The sequence below is a fragment of the Oncorhynchus clarkii genome, chromosome 33 (assembly GCF_045791955.1).
Source record: "Oncorhynchus clarkii lewisi isolate Uvic-CL-2024 chromosome 33, UVic_Ocla_1.0, whole genome shotgun sequence".
In the NCBI taxonomy this organism is placed as follows: Eukaryota; Metazoa; Chordata; class Actinopteri; order Salmoniformes; family Salmonidae; genus Oncorhynchus; species Oncorhynchus clarkii.
In genome coordinates this window covers 666,324-681,844 of record NC_092179.1, presented here as the reverse complement: position 1 = coordinate 681,844, position 15,521 = coordinate 666,324, and the positions used below count along the sequence as shown (strand labels likewise).

Below are 15,521 nucleotides of genomic sequence, written 5' to 3'. Positions count from 1 at the left end.
TCCTCCTGATTCCTGCTTACAAGCTAAACTAAAGCAGGAAGTACCGGTACTCAATACGGAAGTGGTCAGATGACGCGGATGCTACACTACAGGACTGTTTTGCTATCACAGACTGGAATATGTTCCGGGATTAATCCAATGGCATTCAGGAATACACCAACTCAGTCATTGGCTTCATCAATAAGTGCATGGATGACATCATCCCCACCGTGACTGTACATACAACGTACATATCCCAAGCAGAATCCATGGATTACAGGCAACATCCGCATCAAGCTAAAGGCTAGAGCTGCCGCTTTCAAGGAGCGGGAGACTAATCAGGGTGCTTATAGGAAATCCCACTATGTCCTCAGACGAACCATCAAACAAGCAAAACGTCAATACAGATTAAGATTAAATCGAAGCAACATCTCAAGACATCAGTCCGGAAGTTAAAGCTTGGTCGCAAGTGGGTCTTCCAAATGGACAATGACCCCAAGCATACTTCCAATGTTGTGGCAAAATTATTTAAGGACAACAAAGTCAAGGTATTGGAGTGGCCATCACAAAGCCCTGACCTCAATCCTTTAGAAAATGTGTTGTCAGAACTGAAAAAGCGTGTGCGAGCAAGGAAGCCTACAAACCTGACTCAGTTACACCAGCTCTTTCAGGAGGAATGGGCCAAAATTCACCCAACTTATTGTGGGAAGCTTGTGGAAGGCTTTCCAAAACGTTTGACCCAAGATAAATATTTAAAATGCAATGCTACCAAATACTAATTGAGTGTATGTAAACTTCTGACCCACTGGGAATGTGGGTCAGAAGAAATAAAAGCTGTGAAATGTTATTCTGACATTTCACTTCTTAAAATAAAGTGGTGATCCTAACTGACCTAAGACAGGGAATGTTTACTAGGATTAAAGGTCAGGAATTGTGAAAAACTGAGTTTAAATGTATTTGGCTAAGGTGTATGTAAACTTCCGACTTCAACTGTATGTAATTTATTGACTGTCTGTGCAGGTATGTACACCTGTGGAGAGAAGGGAGAGTGGACCAACTCAGAACATGGGACTAAAACTCCTACCTGTTTGCCAGGTAAGCTTCACAACTGCAGGCCTAACTGTTGAATTTGTACAGTAAGCGTATATGGATCCGATCTGTAGGGATCCGAGTTCCGGTCTCCTGTTCAGGAAACCATTGTCTAAACTATTTCAAAATTCTTTCTTGGACCGAGCGTGCCACTGGTTTTAAGTTGCAAACAGGGCTACCTCATCACGAGAGCATGAGTCCAAATCACACACTGTGTGTCTATGTCTGTGTGTTTCAGCATGTGGGGAGCCGTCCCAGCCCTTCCCAGCACAGATTAAGCGTATCGTCGGGGGGCGTAGCACTGTGCCAGGTCTCTTCCCCTGGCAGGTTCTCCTCACCGTGGAAGACATGTCCCGTGTCCCGGAGGACCGCTGGTTCGGGAGCGGTGCCCTGCTCTCTGAGTCTTGGGTCCTCACCGCTGCTCACGTCCTGCGCTCCCAACGCCGCGGCGCCACCGTAGTGCCTGTGGCGCCCGAACATGTCCGAGTCTACCTAGGCCTGCACGACGTCCGTGCTAAGCAAAACGCCACCAACCGCTCTGTGGAACAAGTCATCCTCCACCCTCACTTCGACCCTCGCAACTACAACAACGACATCGCCTTGGTCAAGCTGAGTCAGGCGGTGCCAGTGGGGGAGCTGGTGCGGCCCGTCTGCCTGCCCCCTCCCCAGGGCAAAGACAGGCCCCAGAGCCCCCAGCTCAACACCCTGGGCCTGGTGGCCGGCTGGGGCATCTCCAACCCCAATGCCTCTGTGGCCGCCGACATCACCGCGCTCTCCTCTGACCTGGGCATGGTGTCGGACGTGCTGCAGTATGTCAAGCTGCCTGTGGTGGCACAGGAGGAGTGTAAGGCCAGCTATGCATCACGCTCCATCAACTACAACATCACTGACAACATGTTCTGTGCCGGCTTCTACGAGGGTGGGCGCGACACGTGCCTGGGGGACAGCGGGGGGGCGTTCGTGATGGAGGAGCCCGGAAGCGGGCGCTGGGTGGCCCAAGGTCTGGTGTCATGGGGGGGCCCGGAGGAGTGTGGGAGCCAGAGGGTTTATGGAGTTTACACCCGGGTGGCCAACTACGCCGATTGGTTGCAGAGCCAACTGGGGACGGGGCCGTGGTGGTGAGAGGGAATAAGGGGGCTCAGTTACATCCCGATGACAAGCAATTTCCATGTCAAACTCGACTTGAAATCCTTGTGCATTCTTATATGATGAACTCCAATGTATCATTCCCCTCTGTTCAACCTGTCCCCTATCCACGTCTCATGTCCTCGGTCTCCTGTGCACCCTCGTCCCCTTTCCCCTTCATAACTCCTCTCTTCAGGGTTGGGGATCAAGTTAATTTAAATTCAGCTTTATTTAGGAGATGAGTTGGATGATGAAATAATATAATTCTTTAAAACCTTTTAATTGACACCACCCAACGTTATATTTTTATTTTCTATTATGAATTCAAAAGATTATCTCCAATTATCTCCACACATGATACCTGAAAAGCTGATCATGAATTATTGTACTCCAACAATACACTCCAACCTCATCTTATCACACTCATAAGCCCTTATATTTTATATGATCGTGTCAATTACGTCCCGATGACAAGCAATTCCATGTCAAACTCGACTTGAAATCCTTGTGCATTCTTATATGATAAACTCCAATGTATCATTCATGTGCTCTCAGATACAAACTGTACTCCTAAACCCATATAATGCTGTAGCCATTTATATCTGACAAGTTACCCCTAACATATAAGAGTAGGGACATACTGCACATGTCATCTAATGATGTTTTATAATTTGCACATGGCATTGACCAGTATTATTTTGTATTTCCTTGACATTATCATGGATGGTAAAATTGATAATGAAATAACCACATTTTTTGAGAAGGCATTGAAATGCTGTTGTGTTACTGAGGTTCTGTTCTTCTTGATCCCTCTCAGACCATAGCTACCAGCATTGGTGTCAGATTAAATGTTTCTGCAGGGGAATTGACAATTTAACCATGTCCATGTGCTTTCGACATTGTGGATTAAAATCTAGTCAATTGTGAATTAAAATATAATCAATTCAACTTTACTCTTAGTCTTCTGTAAGTATGTGTGTAAACTGTATTGTCAGCAGTTAGCAATCACAACACCAATGCAGGCCTATACCATGAGAGGAAAACATTTAAGTCAGTTGTTGTCTTATCAGTTTTTAATGTCAAGGCCATTACCAGTGGGGAGGAAGGGGGGGTAGCTTACATTACATCAGAACTATAATGAGGAAGTGATTTGTGCCATAGTGTATGTATGGGGGTGAGGTGGGGGTTGGTAGGGCAAGAGGGGTGGTCGTGGGGTGTTGATGTGCTTGCCATGCATCTTCTACCTGTGGTGGGATCCCCTGCGGATTTAGAAAAAAAAATAGACATAGATTACATTAATTGGTATTCAATTTCATGTCTTCTAAACATTGTTGTGGGAATAAGTTATTTCTGGCCTGATCCACTGTGGAGTTATTTGTAGCTACACTATTTATAAGAATTAACATGTTTTTCCTGACCTTGTAACCTGCTCCTCCTTATAGCCCATCATTAGGGCCCAGAGTTGTTCCTGGTCAGGTCACATGGCCCAATGTTATAAGTTAACAGCTGCTAGATAGACGGCCCACTCCGAGCCAGTCAATAGGAACACTCACTCGCCTACATGGCAGTTCAACAACTTTCCTGAACTTTCCTGTTCGAGGTGATGGCTTGTGCGAGCAAGGAGGCCTACAAACCTGACTCAGTTACACCAGCTCTGTCAGGAGGAATGGGTCAAAATTCACCCAACTTATTGTGGGAATCTTGTGGATTCTTTCATTCTCTCTACCATTATTCTGACATTTCACATTCTTAAAATAAAGTGGTTATCCTAACTGACCTAAGACAGGGACATTTTACTCTGATTAAATGTCAGGAATTGTGAAAAACTGAATTTAAATGTATTTCGCTAAGGTATATGTCAACTTCTGACTTCAACTGTACATGTCTTCCTGGCATATTACATCATTTATGCAGCAGAATTCAAGACATTTTTGGACTCACCTTGTTATGCTGTGCTCACTTGAACTGGAAGGCGGCGTGGCAGTCTTTCGTGGCCCTACACTCTGTATTTTCCGCCTGCTGCCCCACCACCACAGAAAGCACTGAGCTAACCTGAAACACCTGCATTTTTGAGATGCCTTACTCAAGATAGCAAAAAGAGAGATTTTGTTAACTCAATTAAAAAAAATGTATACATTGGTTGGTACTTTGCCTCCTGCCTACTTTACGGTTTTACTTTTTCATTTTTAATAACCATTTAATCTAAATCTTTATTTTACACATTTTACCAATGTCTTAAGTTTTTTTTTCCCCTCGCTCAACTTTTTTCATACAACTTTTGAACGCTTCATCTGGACATGGTTCTACCTCCAACAGCCGAAGCTAAGTAGTAACGTGAACATTAACACTATGCCATCTAGTTGCAGTCGCTGTACTCATAATACACAGGAAACCTATTTCCTTATGGTGAGGATAGCCGTGCTGCAAGCCCAGCTTCAGACGCAATTGTTAGGCAGTGGTGATTTAAGAGTAGGAAAGGATGAAACAGCATCGTTGCCACCAGTAAGTACAGATAGTAGTATAAATCCCGTCGCACAGTCCCCGCAGCTGGACAATTTTCTCAAGGCTTCTGGAAGGAAATGCTGTCGGATTGCTCAACCGGTGTCGCTCATTCAGCTGACAGAAACATTCAACCGGTTCCGAGCCTTCTCCAGTCTCTCCTCCACCCGTTACGGGGTCTGAGCCGCCGAAGCCTCCCACCATTAGCTCTGACAAATTGAAAACCCTAGTCATTGGCGACTCCAATACCGCCAGTATTAGACTTTTAAAAATTAATCCAGCGATCATACACTGTTTATCAGGGGGCAGGGCTACCAACGTAAAGGCTAATCTAAAGAGGGTGCTGGCTAAGGCTAAAACTGGCAAATGTAGAGAGAATAGGGATATTGTTATCCACGTCGGCACCAACAATGTTCGGATGAAACAGTCAGAGGTCACCAAGCACAACATAGCTTCAGTGTGTAAATTAACTAGACAGATGTGTCAGCATCGAGTAATTGTCTCTGGCCTCCTCCCAGTTACGGGGAGTGATGAGCTCTACAGCAGAGTCTCACAACTTAATTGTTGGTTGAAGACTGTTTCCTGCCCTCCCGAAATATGACTCATCTACAAGCAGGACCAAGCCTGGCCTGCTGAGGAGTGGTGGACTCCATCCTAACTGGGAGGGGGTGATCTCATCTTATAATAAGATACGGTGCAGGCCAGGCTGACAGCTTAGTGGAGTCTGCCTAAAACGTAATCAGCTCAGATATCGCCATTTAGACCGTGTATGTGCCTCGATCTAGGTTTGGCAAAACTTAACATGGCGGTGTTAGCTTAAGCAATCTCACTGGAATAAAGACCTCTCCATTCCTGACATTATTGAAAAAGATTGTGATATCTCACATCTCAAAATAGGGCTACTTCATGTTAGATCCCTCACTTCCAAGGCAGTTATAGTCAATGAACTAATCACTAATCATAATCTTGATTTGATTGGCCTGACTGAAACATGGCTTAAGCCTGATGAATTTACTTTGTTAAATGAGGCCCCTCCTCCTGGTCACACTAGTGACCATATCACCCGCGCATACCTCAAAGGCAGAGGTGTTGCTAACATTTGCATATAGCATAATTCAATTTACAAAAAAACGTATAGTCATGAAATCTCTGCAACCTACTCAATCACATTTTATAGCTACTGTTTACAGGCCTCCTGGGCCGTATACAGCGTTCTTCACTGAGTTACATGAATTTCTAATCTGACCTTGTAGTCAGATAATATTCAAAAAAATTTTTTTCACGTTTTTGACTTTAAAAAAACATTTGACATGTTTATGTGGACATTATGAAGACTATTTGGAATTTCCGTCTACATTGTCGTGACCGCTCTTTCCTGTGGATTTCTGAACATAACGCGACAAACAAACATCGGTATTTTGGGGTATAAAAATAATCTTTATGGAACAAAAGGAACATTTGTTGAGTAACTGGGAGTCTCGTGAGTGAAAATATCTGAATATCATCAAAGGTAAACGGTTCATTTGATTGCTTTTCTGATTTTCGTGACCAAGCTTCCTGATGCTAAGTGTACATAATGCTATGCTAGGCTATCGATAAACTTACTCAAATGCTTGGATTGCTTTCGCTGTAAACATAATTTCAAAATCTGAGACGACAGGTGGATTAACAAAAGGCTAAGCTGTGTTTTGCAATATTGCACTTGTGATTTCATGAATATGAATAATTTTTAGTAATATTATTTGACTGTTGCGCTATGCTATTCAGTGGTTGCTGACGAAAATGATCCCGCGACAGGGATGACCGCGTCAAGAAGGGATCACCGCGTCAAGAAGTTAATATTCACATGGAAAACCCACTCCAAAAGGCTTTCGGAGCCATCCTTGACTCAGTGGGTTTTGTCCAACATGTCTCAGGACCTACTCACTGCCACAGTCATATCCTGGACCTAGTTTTGTCCCGTGGAATAAATATTGTGGATCTTAACATTTTTCCTCATAATCCTGGACTCGCAGACCACCATTTTATTACGTTTGCAATTACAACAAATAATCTGCTTCGACCCCAACCAAGGATCATCAAAAGCTGTGTTATAAATTCTCGGGCAACCCAAAGATTCCTAGATGCACTTCTAGACTCCATCCACCTACCCAAAAATAGGTTAAGTGTATGCAAACTTCCGACTTCAACTATATTCTAAGCTTATCCCCTTTGAGGGGCTTGTCGGCTCCTCTCCGATCTCGTGGGGACATTTACAACTTGATTTGTTTCCTTATCAGGCGGCCTTAGTGTTGCACGTAGTCTAGAACCCCCCCCCCCCCCCCCCCCCCCCTCCCACTGGCTCATCATGTGTCTCGGGACTCCCCCACCAGCAGTTGGTGTCCAAGGCACAAGCGAAAAGGTCGGACACTTTGTGTGAGTTGTCAGCAGCCGCTAACCTTTCTGACTGTAACATTTTAACCAAATCTCCAGGTGTTTGTGCTTCAAAACTCTGTGGCTGTCGTGGCCTGCCAGTCACCACAGCGTCCACATATGGCAACCATTCCAGGCCCTGCGAACTGAGATGAGGATATCTTTCTGCAATATTGCACAGTGTTTCACCAGTGGGAGTCATCGGGTCAGTGGTGGAATTGACTCCGTTAGTTTCGGTGTAAGGGGTTTCAGTCCCTCTCAAAGCGGAAAATGTATCATCGGAAGTAGAGTCCACTCTGCACATAGATGCTTTCGTTTTGAGAAGGACAAGAGAAGTTAATCTTAGCTACAGTATCACATGACTCCAAAAGAGGGAAGTTTCTCACTCACAGAGACAGCTGGCTAGAAATCATGAAAAAAATAGTCAATCAGGTTTACTGATTGAATGTAACAAGATATCGTAATATCTGCTTGAGTCAGATTCTGCACCAAGAGGTGTCGAAACGTGTTTTTCCCAAGGGGTCCTTTCAACAGATACTCCTTGTGGATGACTGTGTTGCAGCCAGCGTTATAGAAGACAGTGTGGTCAATGGAGACAGCAAAGTTGCAGTATTTTTTTTGTAAAAACGGTAGGCCTTAGCTCAGTGGGATAACAGTCTTAAATCACTCCAGACAACGCGGGTTCAATACCCAGTTGGTCACAAATAGATCAGCCCACACGCAAGGTGTTAGTGGGCCATAAACTGATATGGAAATTGTATTAAAATTATATTTTCATGAGGGGTGTTACAGCAATGTAAACAAAGCAAGTATGGGGTGTATAAGAGTGGGCAGAACAACTTATAAAGATGAGAATGATCGGATTAGTAAGACAACTCTGTTTTTACCTCCTGTTTTACCTGTCGTCAAGTGTCTATCTCCAGTCCATTGCTACATCCCTAATGGCACCCTATTCCCTACATTGTGCACTTACTTTGACCCTGGTCAAAAGTAGTGCATTATATTTAAGAATGAATGTGCCATTTGGATGCAGAAAATGTCACCTGTGTTTTATGTTCTCCTTTAATGTTCACTGTGTAACTGTGAAGCGCTTATCAAAGATATCAATTATGCGATTACACTTTGCGATTATGTGATTACACTTTGTTTGTAACTGGAGGTCCATTCAGTTGGTACCCCTTTGACATATTATCCCTTCGTCAGTAGATTAAATGATACATTTTTCAATAGAGTTTCTAGTGACAGTGATTTCTAATCTGTAAACACTGTCAGTCAGTCAGTCAGTCTCCTAGCTTGACGTTTTGAAGACCTTGAGGCATGCGGTGGTGAGCTAATCCTTGTAATACCTGGATCCAGCTGGATGTGTCCCAAATTGCACCCTATTCCCTATAATATAGGGTGCCATTTAGACACAACATTGTTGATACCAGTCTGTCCTTGCTCTTGCCTGACTATTTGTATTTATTATGGATCCCCATTAGTTGCTGCCAAGGCAGAAGCTACTCTTCCTGGGGTCCATAAAAATTAAGGCAGTTATACAATTTTAAAAACATTACAATGCATTCACAACAGATTTCGCAAGATTTAGTCGAACTCCCGAGGTATGCAGTGGTCTAAGACACTGCATCTCAGTGCTAGAGGCATCACCACAGACCCCGGTTTGATTCCAGGCTGTATCACGACCAGCCATGATTGGGAGTCCCATAGGGCAGCACAAAATTGGCCCAGTTTCGTCCAGGGTTTGGCTTGGGTAGTCATTGTAAATTAGAATTTATTCTTAACTGACTTGCCTAGTTAAATAAACGTTAAATAAGATAAAATAAACTCTGCCCTTGACCCTGTTCTGAACACCTGCAAAACAAAGGTCATGTGGTTTGGCATGATTACTACCTCTGAGGGTTTAGAGCTTGAGGTAGTCACCTCATACAAGTACTTGGGAGTATGGCTAGACGGACACTGTCCTCCTCTCAGCACATATCAAACCTGTTAAATCTAGACTTGGTTTCCTCTATCATAATAGCTCCTCTTTCACCCAAGCTGCCAAACTAACCCTGATTAAGATGACCATGCTACCCATGCTAGATTACGGAGACGTAATTTATAGATCGGCAGGTAAGGGTGCTCTCAAACTGCAAGATGTTCTTTACAATTCGGCCATCAGATTTGCCACCAATTCTTCTTATAGGACACATCACCATACTCATCTGTAAACTGTTCATCTCTGTATAGCCGTTGCAAGACCCACTGATTGATGCTTATTTGTGACCCATTTCAGGAAACTAGGCGTACATCGCGGGTCACTACTTCACAGGAGAGCCGTTTAAACGTAAGCTTTAAAAAAAAAATAATCAGAATGCGTGTTTTGGCAGAAATGCCTTCAAAAAACATGTGTACTTTCATGTGCCTTAATAACAAACTTGTATGCCATCGATGAATACAATTGTTAGCACCTCTATGGGATCGGTGTCCCCCCCTGCGGGAAGGTTGAGCTAACGTGCGCTAATGTGATTAGCATGACGTTGTAAGTAACAAGAACATTTCCCAGGACATAGACATGTCTTATATGGGCAGAAAGCTCAAATTATTGTTAATCTAACTGCACTGTCCAATTTACTGCACTGTCCAAAAATACCATGCTATTGTTTGAGGAGAGTGCACACCAACAAAAACGTATAATGGCAACTGGTTTGATACATTCACCTCTGAAGGTAAATAACGTACTTACATTCAGTAATCTTGCTCTGATGTGTCCTCCTGAGGGTCCCAGAGAAAAAATGAAGCATAGTTTTGTTTGATAAATAATTTTTTATATTCAGATCTAGGAACTGGGTTCTACAGTTTGAACCCCTGCTGTGTCTGGCTAGAAGGTTAGTGTGTTTTCTGAAGGAAAGCTAATTATTCATAATTTATGACATTCCTGGGAGTGTGTAAACTTAAATGTTTTATTACCATATCATTTTTGTATGTTCTCTGCAGTTATCTACTGGAAAATGTATCAATTGACCAATTCGGCACATTTGGGCAGACTTGATACAACATTTTGAACAGTAATGCAATGGTTCATTGGATCAGTCTAAACCTTTGCATATATACTGCTGCCATCTAGTGACCAAAATCTAAATTGTGCCTAGACTCCTAAGTCATATAATGGCATTTCTCTTGCATTTCCAAGATGATGGAACAAATGTTTTTTTGAAATGTATGTTTTTTTCTTTGTATTATCTTTTGCCAGATCTCATGTGTTATATTCCCCTACATTTATTTCACATTTCCACACACTTCAAAGTGTTTCCTTTCAAATGGTACCAAGAATATGCATATCCTTGCTTCAGGTCCTCAGCTACAGGTAGTTAGATTTGGGTATGTCATTTTAGGTGAAAATTGAAAAAAAAAAAGGGTATGATCCTTAAGAGGTAAATTACAAGCCTAGTTGGTTTAGCCTCAGAAAAAGTCAGCAACCTTCCCGCTAGCCATGATTGGCTGAGAGATGAGTTTGGATTTGTCTGCCATATATCATGCTTCTGTCTATTTGAGCTGGTCAGAATGTCTAGGTAATCCTGTTAATGCAGCTTTAATTTTTTTTATTGGGTAAAAAAACTGCATAGATGTTGCTCTCCACTTTCTGGAGGACCTAGTTTTGAAATCAACTGAATTCGAGTATGATGTCTAAGGAGATGGAGAAAACACCTGTCTCCGGATAAAATCTTCTAACTAAGGGCAACAATGGCATCTGACAGGAGATGCGTCCATCCATGATGTATATGGGTAAGATAGTCTAGCTAGCTACATTTTCAGATATTACAAGTTTCTAATTTTGACAGAAAATTCATTCATTAATTTCAAGTTAGTGTATTGCTGGCTAGCTAACGTTTTGTGTATGACTTTATTATTCGTATCTCAGAGCCATTTGCTTTGCAAGTTATAGCCTAATGTTAGCTAGCTAACATTGAACCTGGTTGGTTAAATACCTGCAGATTCATGCAGGGTAGTAACTGGGATTATGGTTAATTGTTTAGCTAGCTAGCTACATGTGTTAACAAAAGACTCCACAATGCAAGTAGCCATTTTGGTTACGTTCGTAAATTCAGTCTGGCCATCTACTCCGATTTCAGAGCGGAGGGGACGGCAGCAGTGGGGTAGTCTATGGCGATACGGATATCACTGATATCTACATAGCGCATTGATGTGAATCACACTGCTGCTCTTTCATTTAGAAATTTGCGCCTTACAGATTGTGGTTGTTGTGGATGGCTGTTCACAAATCTAAATATATATTTGAACCCAATAATGGTTGAATCCAAGAAGTGTAAGCTTCCTATCAATCATTGTTTTTGAAACCAGTGGACAGCCAGTGTAAAGAAAATGCGCTCTTGCAACAGCTGCATAGTGCAGATCCCAGCCTATGGAATAAAAGTGGGGCTTTTATTGCTCAATCTAATTCCCGCTGGTTATAATGATAAAAATACATAGGCCTAATGGACTCAAACTTGCACACTTTTGATTTTCCCATGAAGTCTATCTGTAGTTACTACATTAATTTTTGGACTTATAAATTATATTTTACACTACCGTTCAAACGTTTGGGGTCACTTAGAAATGTCCTTGTTTTTGAAAGAGAAACACATTTTATTGTCCAGTAAAATAACATCAAATTGATCAAAAATACAGTGTAGACATGGTTAATGTTGTAAATGACTATTGTAGCTGGAAACAGCAGATTTTTAATGGAATATCTACATAGGCGTACAGAGTCCCATTATCAGCAACCATCACTCCTGTGTTGCAATGGCACATTGTGTTAGCTAATCCAAGTTTATCATTTTAAAAGGCTAATTGATCATTACAAAACCCTTTTGCAATTATGTTAGCACAGCTGGAAACTGTTGTGCGATTAATGAAGCAATGAAACTGGCCTTCTTAAGACTAGTTGAGTATCTGGAGCATCAGCATTTGTGGGTTCGATTTTACAGGCTAAATTTTTCTTCTGAAAATCGTCAGTATATTCTTCTGAGAAATTAAGGCTATTCCATGTGAGAAATTGCCAAGAAAGTGAAGATCTCATACAACGCTGTGTACTACTCCCTTCCCCAAACAGCACAAATTGGCCCTAACCAGAATAGAAAGAGGAGTGGGAGGCCCCGGTGCACAACTGAGCAAGTAAATTAGAATGTCTAGTTTGAGAAACAGACTCCTCGCAAGTCCTCAACTGGCAGCTTCATTAAATAGTATCCGCAAAACACCAATCTCAACGTCAACAGTGAAGAGGTGATTCCGGGAAGCCCATTCTCACACTTAGGGCTTCCCTCCCTAAGTGTGAGAACGGGGTGGACGTGGACTCGGACACACTTCGTCCCTTCCCTTTACACAAATGCATGACCACAGGATGTAACAGCCAGCTACAGTCTCCTGGATCAGTGAATGGGCTAGTCTACTGCTGTCCCTCAGCTGACTAAGCTGTAGAAAGAAGCACATCTTGCTGGGACTATAGCGGAGAGCGGGGACACAAGTAACAAAGGACCTCAGTAAGATATTGCTGCATTATCGGAACTTGAAGCACAAGCATTTCGCTACGCTCACAATAACATCTGCTAGCCATGTGTACGTGACCAATCAAATTTGATTTGATTTGTTGTTCCTTCTCTCTTTCTAGAAGCAATCAGTTTCAGGGCAAAAATACCAATTTGAGGTCTTCAATCAAACTGAGGATTGAGAAATGAGTGTGCACAAGACAGGTCATGGCTTCTTGCATGCATGGCTGTGAGATGTAAGTTACACTACAGAACATGCTGGGTTGTTTGAATGACCCAAATGCTGGGTTGCAGGCAATGAGTCAATAGTTGGGTTGTTTTCTATAAATACAGCAAGGTTGGGTTGTTGGTGCTAGGTTATTAAGGTTGGGCTATGGACATTTAACCCAGCTAGTGGGTTAATTCTCCCGCCACCAGCGCGTGAAGTCCGCCAGAATAGTATTCTAGTTTTATTGCAACTGAGTGGCTGACGAACGGCTAACGTTATTTTGACAGACTACAGGTGTTTTGGCTGACTGAAAACCATGAGAATTGTAAGTAACAAATGTTATGAATTATTAATTTGATGGTCAATCAGGTTAAATAGGTTGTACTATCATAATTAAGTAGCTAGCTAATGTTAGCTTGAACATGAGCTATCTAGCCATTGTTTGCTAATATCTCTGGCTGTGGTAACGTTAGCTAGCTAGCGTTAGCTTCGCGACCATGCTCGTGACGCCAGCTGACTGAATCAGGACAGAGCTTTGGGGGTAAAAAACACAGATTTTGATTGACAGCATCTACGTCTTACACATTTTCATCAATAACCATTAGTACAACCTTAATGGAAACTTGAAAGACTTAGCTTCACCAGAGCCTCTTAGAACCATGCAGCCACTTTGGGACTAGATACATTACATACACTGCCACCAGAGATAGGCCTTAATTTTACCTTACATGTTGACCACACCGCTCACTTTACGTGCTCGAGTGTTGCAAAATAAATGTACACGTACGTGTTATTCAATAATTTCATTGAAACTGCTCTCGCGCGTCTGTGTAGCCAAACGCTAAAATAGAATTTGGTTCTATTTTTGACACTTGACGCATTGCAAGACTCTCATGTCCTCATTGGTTTTTAGGAGCATATAACCATGTGGGTGATTGAAAGATGAATTGAGGTCCACACTCCAGTCTAGTTGGTGTTAGTAATACATCTTAAAGTTGGTTGAGATATAAAGTCCACAGAAGAAGAACTGCTACTGAAGGAGGAGAGATTACTAGAAACTATTAGTTTTCCCTTTTATCTGTGGATTAAATGTCGGAGTAGAGAAAACACGATTTTGTGTGACTCAAAATGGGTCAAAATGACATAAAGATCAATAAAAAAAAGGCCTTGTGCATTTCAGGTAAAATAACAACCCACTGTTTATATCCCAGGACAAATTATTTAGCAACAGCGAGCTAGCTAGCTAAATGTCCATGAATCTTTCATGTGTTACAATCTGTCCCCAAGTTAATATAGTTGGTTCAGAGTTTGTTTTGATATTTCAACCTGCATGTCAGATGCGAATCTGGTGTGGATGTACAAAATCAACATGCACACAATGGTGCACTTGTGTGCCCAGTCTTGACAGCATGTTACTTGCTTTATTGGTTATTTGCACAGATATTCTGTCATGGTGACCAACCTGACACACAACACACACATCACAGGCAGGGAACAGTTCATGGACACTCAGGGGTAAAGTGCCATGCTCAAGGACACAACAGCAGTAGGGTGGTTCACTCCCTCTTCTGGCTGACGGATCACTCCCTGTAAATTTCCCCGGAGGCAGCTTAAATAGTTTAAATATTAGCCGGCCTTTCTAACCTTGAAGTCACTGCCGCCCCTATTCATTTTCACTCCCTTGCCTTTGTTCAACCATTTGGCCGAGTGTTACAACCCTCTCTCAAAGAATTGTGGCAAACCTCTTCAAGGTTAGGAGCGTTTGTCACAAATTAAGTGGTAAACTGTCACCAAATCACCCAAGAATGAGAGTTCTTTCGAACAGGACAGTACCTGTGTGTTTGTTTCTCCGTCCTGGTCCACCCAGGCCATAGGCGAGGTCAAGGATAGCAGGGTTCGGTACACGAATCGGGTTCTCGGTAGGTCCAGTTCCAAACTCCAACAGGTAAGTCCAAAACAATCCAGCTCATACACGGTACATCCAGCCAATCTCTATTGTCTCTTTCTCTATTGTTCATAGATCCTTCCAGCACTCTCTCTCTCTCTTCCTGGTTTTTCTTGACCGTTTATCTGTGGGTCGGCTCCACCTTCTGAGGGTTCCCCTTGCTTCTGGGACTTGTAGTTTTGGCGGTCGGCCAATTTGTGATCTGTAGTTCTGACAGGGGTGGCCATTTTAGTGATCGGGCAGAGCCCGTTTATTAGTTCTGCTCTCACATATCTGCCATTTATCACTTGACCCCCTTCTTTGCCACAGTATTTAATTTGGAAATGTGGGTGAAACTATCCCTTAAAACCTTACCCCTACTGTTTAGGCCTAGCTGTTAAGAGCATTGGGCCAGTAACTGATAGGTCGCTTGTTCGAATCCCTGATCCGGCAAGATGGAAAAATCAGCCATTCTGCCCTTGAGCAAAGCAGTTAACCCCCAAAAACAACTGCTCCCCGGGTACTGAAGATGTCGATTTAAGACAGCCCCCTGCACATCAGATTCAGAGCATTTGGGTTAAATCGGAAGACACATTTCAGTTTAATGCATTCAGTTGTGCATCTGATTAGGTACACCCTTTCCCTTTTACCCTTTCTTTTGCAGCGGAAGAGATGGACCAGGAAACACTCTTGCTTTTGGTCGACTCGACTAAAGCCTGAAGTTAAAGAAGAACATAAAAGCCTTACGAGCAGAAGT

The 15,521-nt window shown here is 42.7% G+C and overlaps 1 protein-coding gene across 1 annotated transcript in view; it reads left to right on the top strand.

The window, feature by feature from the left end:
* Nucleotides 1–3,473, top strand: part of LOC139393150 (MBL associated serine protease 1) — a 73,958-nt gene extending 70,485 nt beyond the window's left edge. The window contains exons 10-11 of the mRNA XM_071141524.1: nt 1,000–1,074; nt 1,307–3,473. Of these exons, the coding sequence (XP_070997625.1) occupies nt 1,000–1,074; nt 1,307–2,190 (959 nt within the window). The 3' untranslated portion in view covers nt 2,191–3,473. The remainder of the gene's footprint in view (nt 1–999; nt 1,075–1,306) is intronic.
* The last annotated feature ends 12,048 nt before the right edge of the window (nt 3,474–15,521 follow it).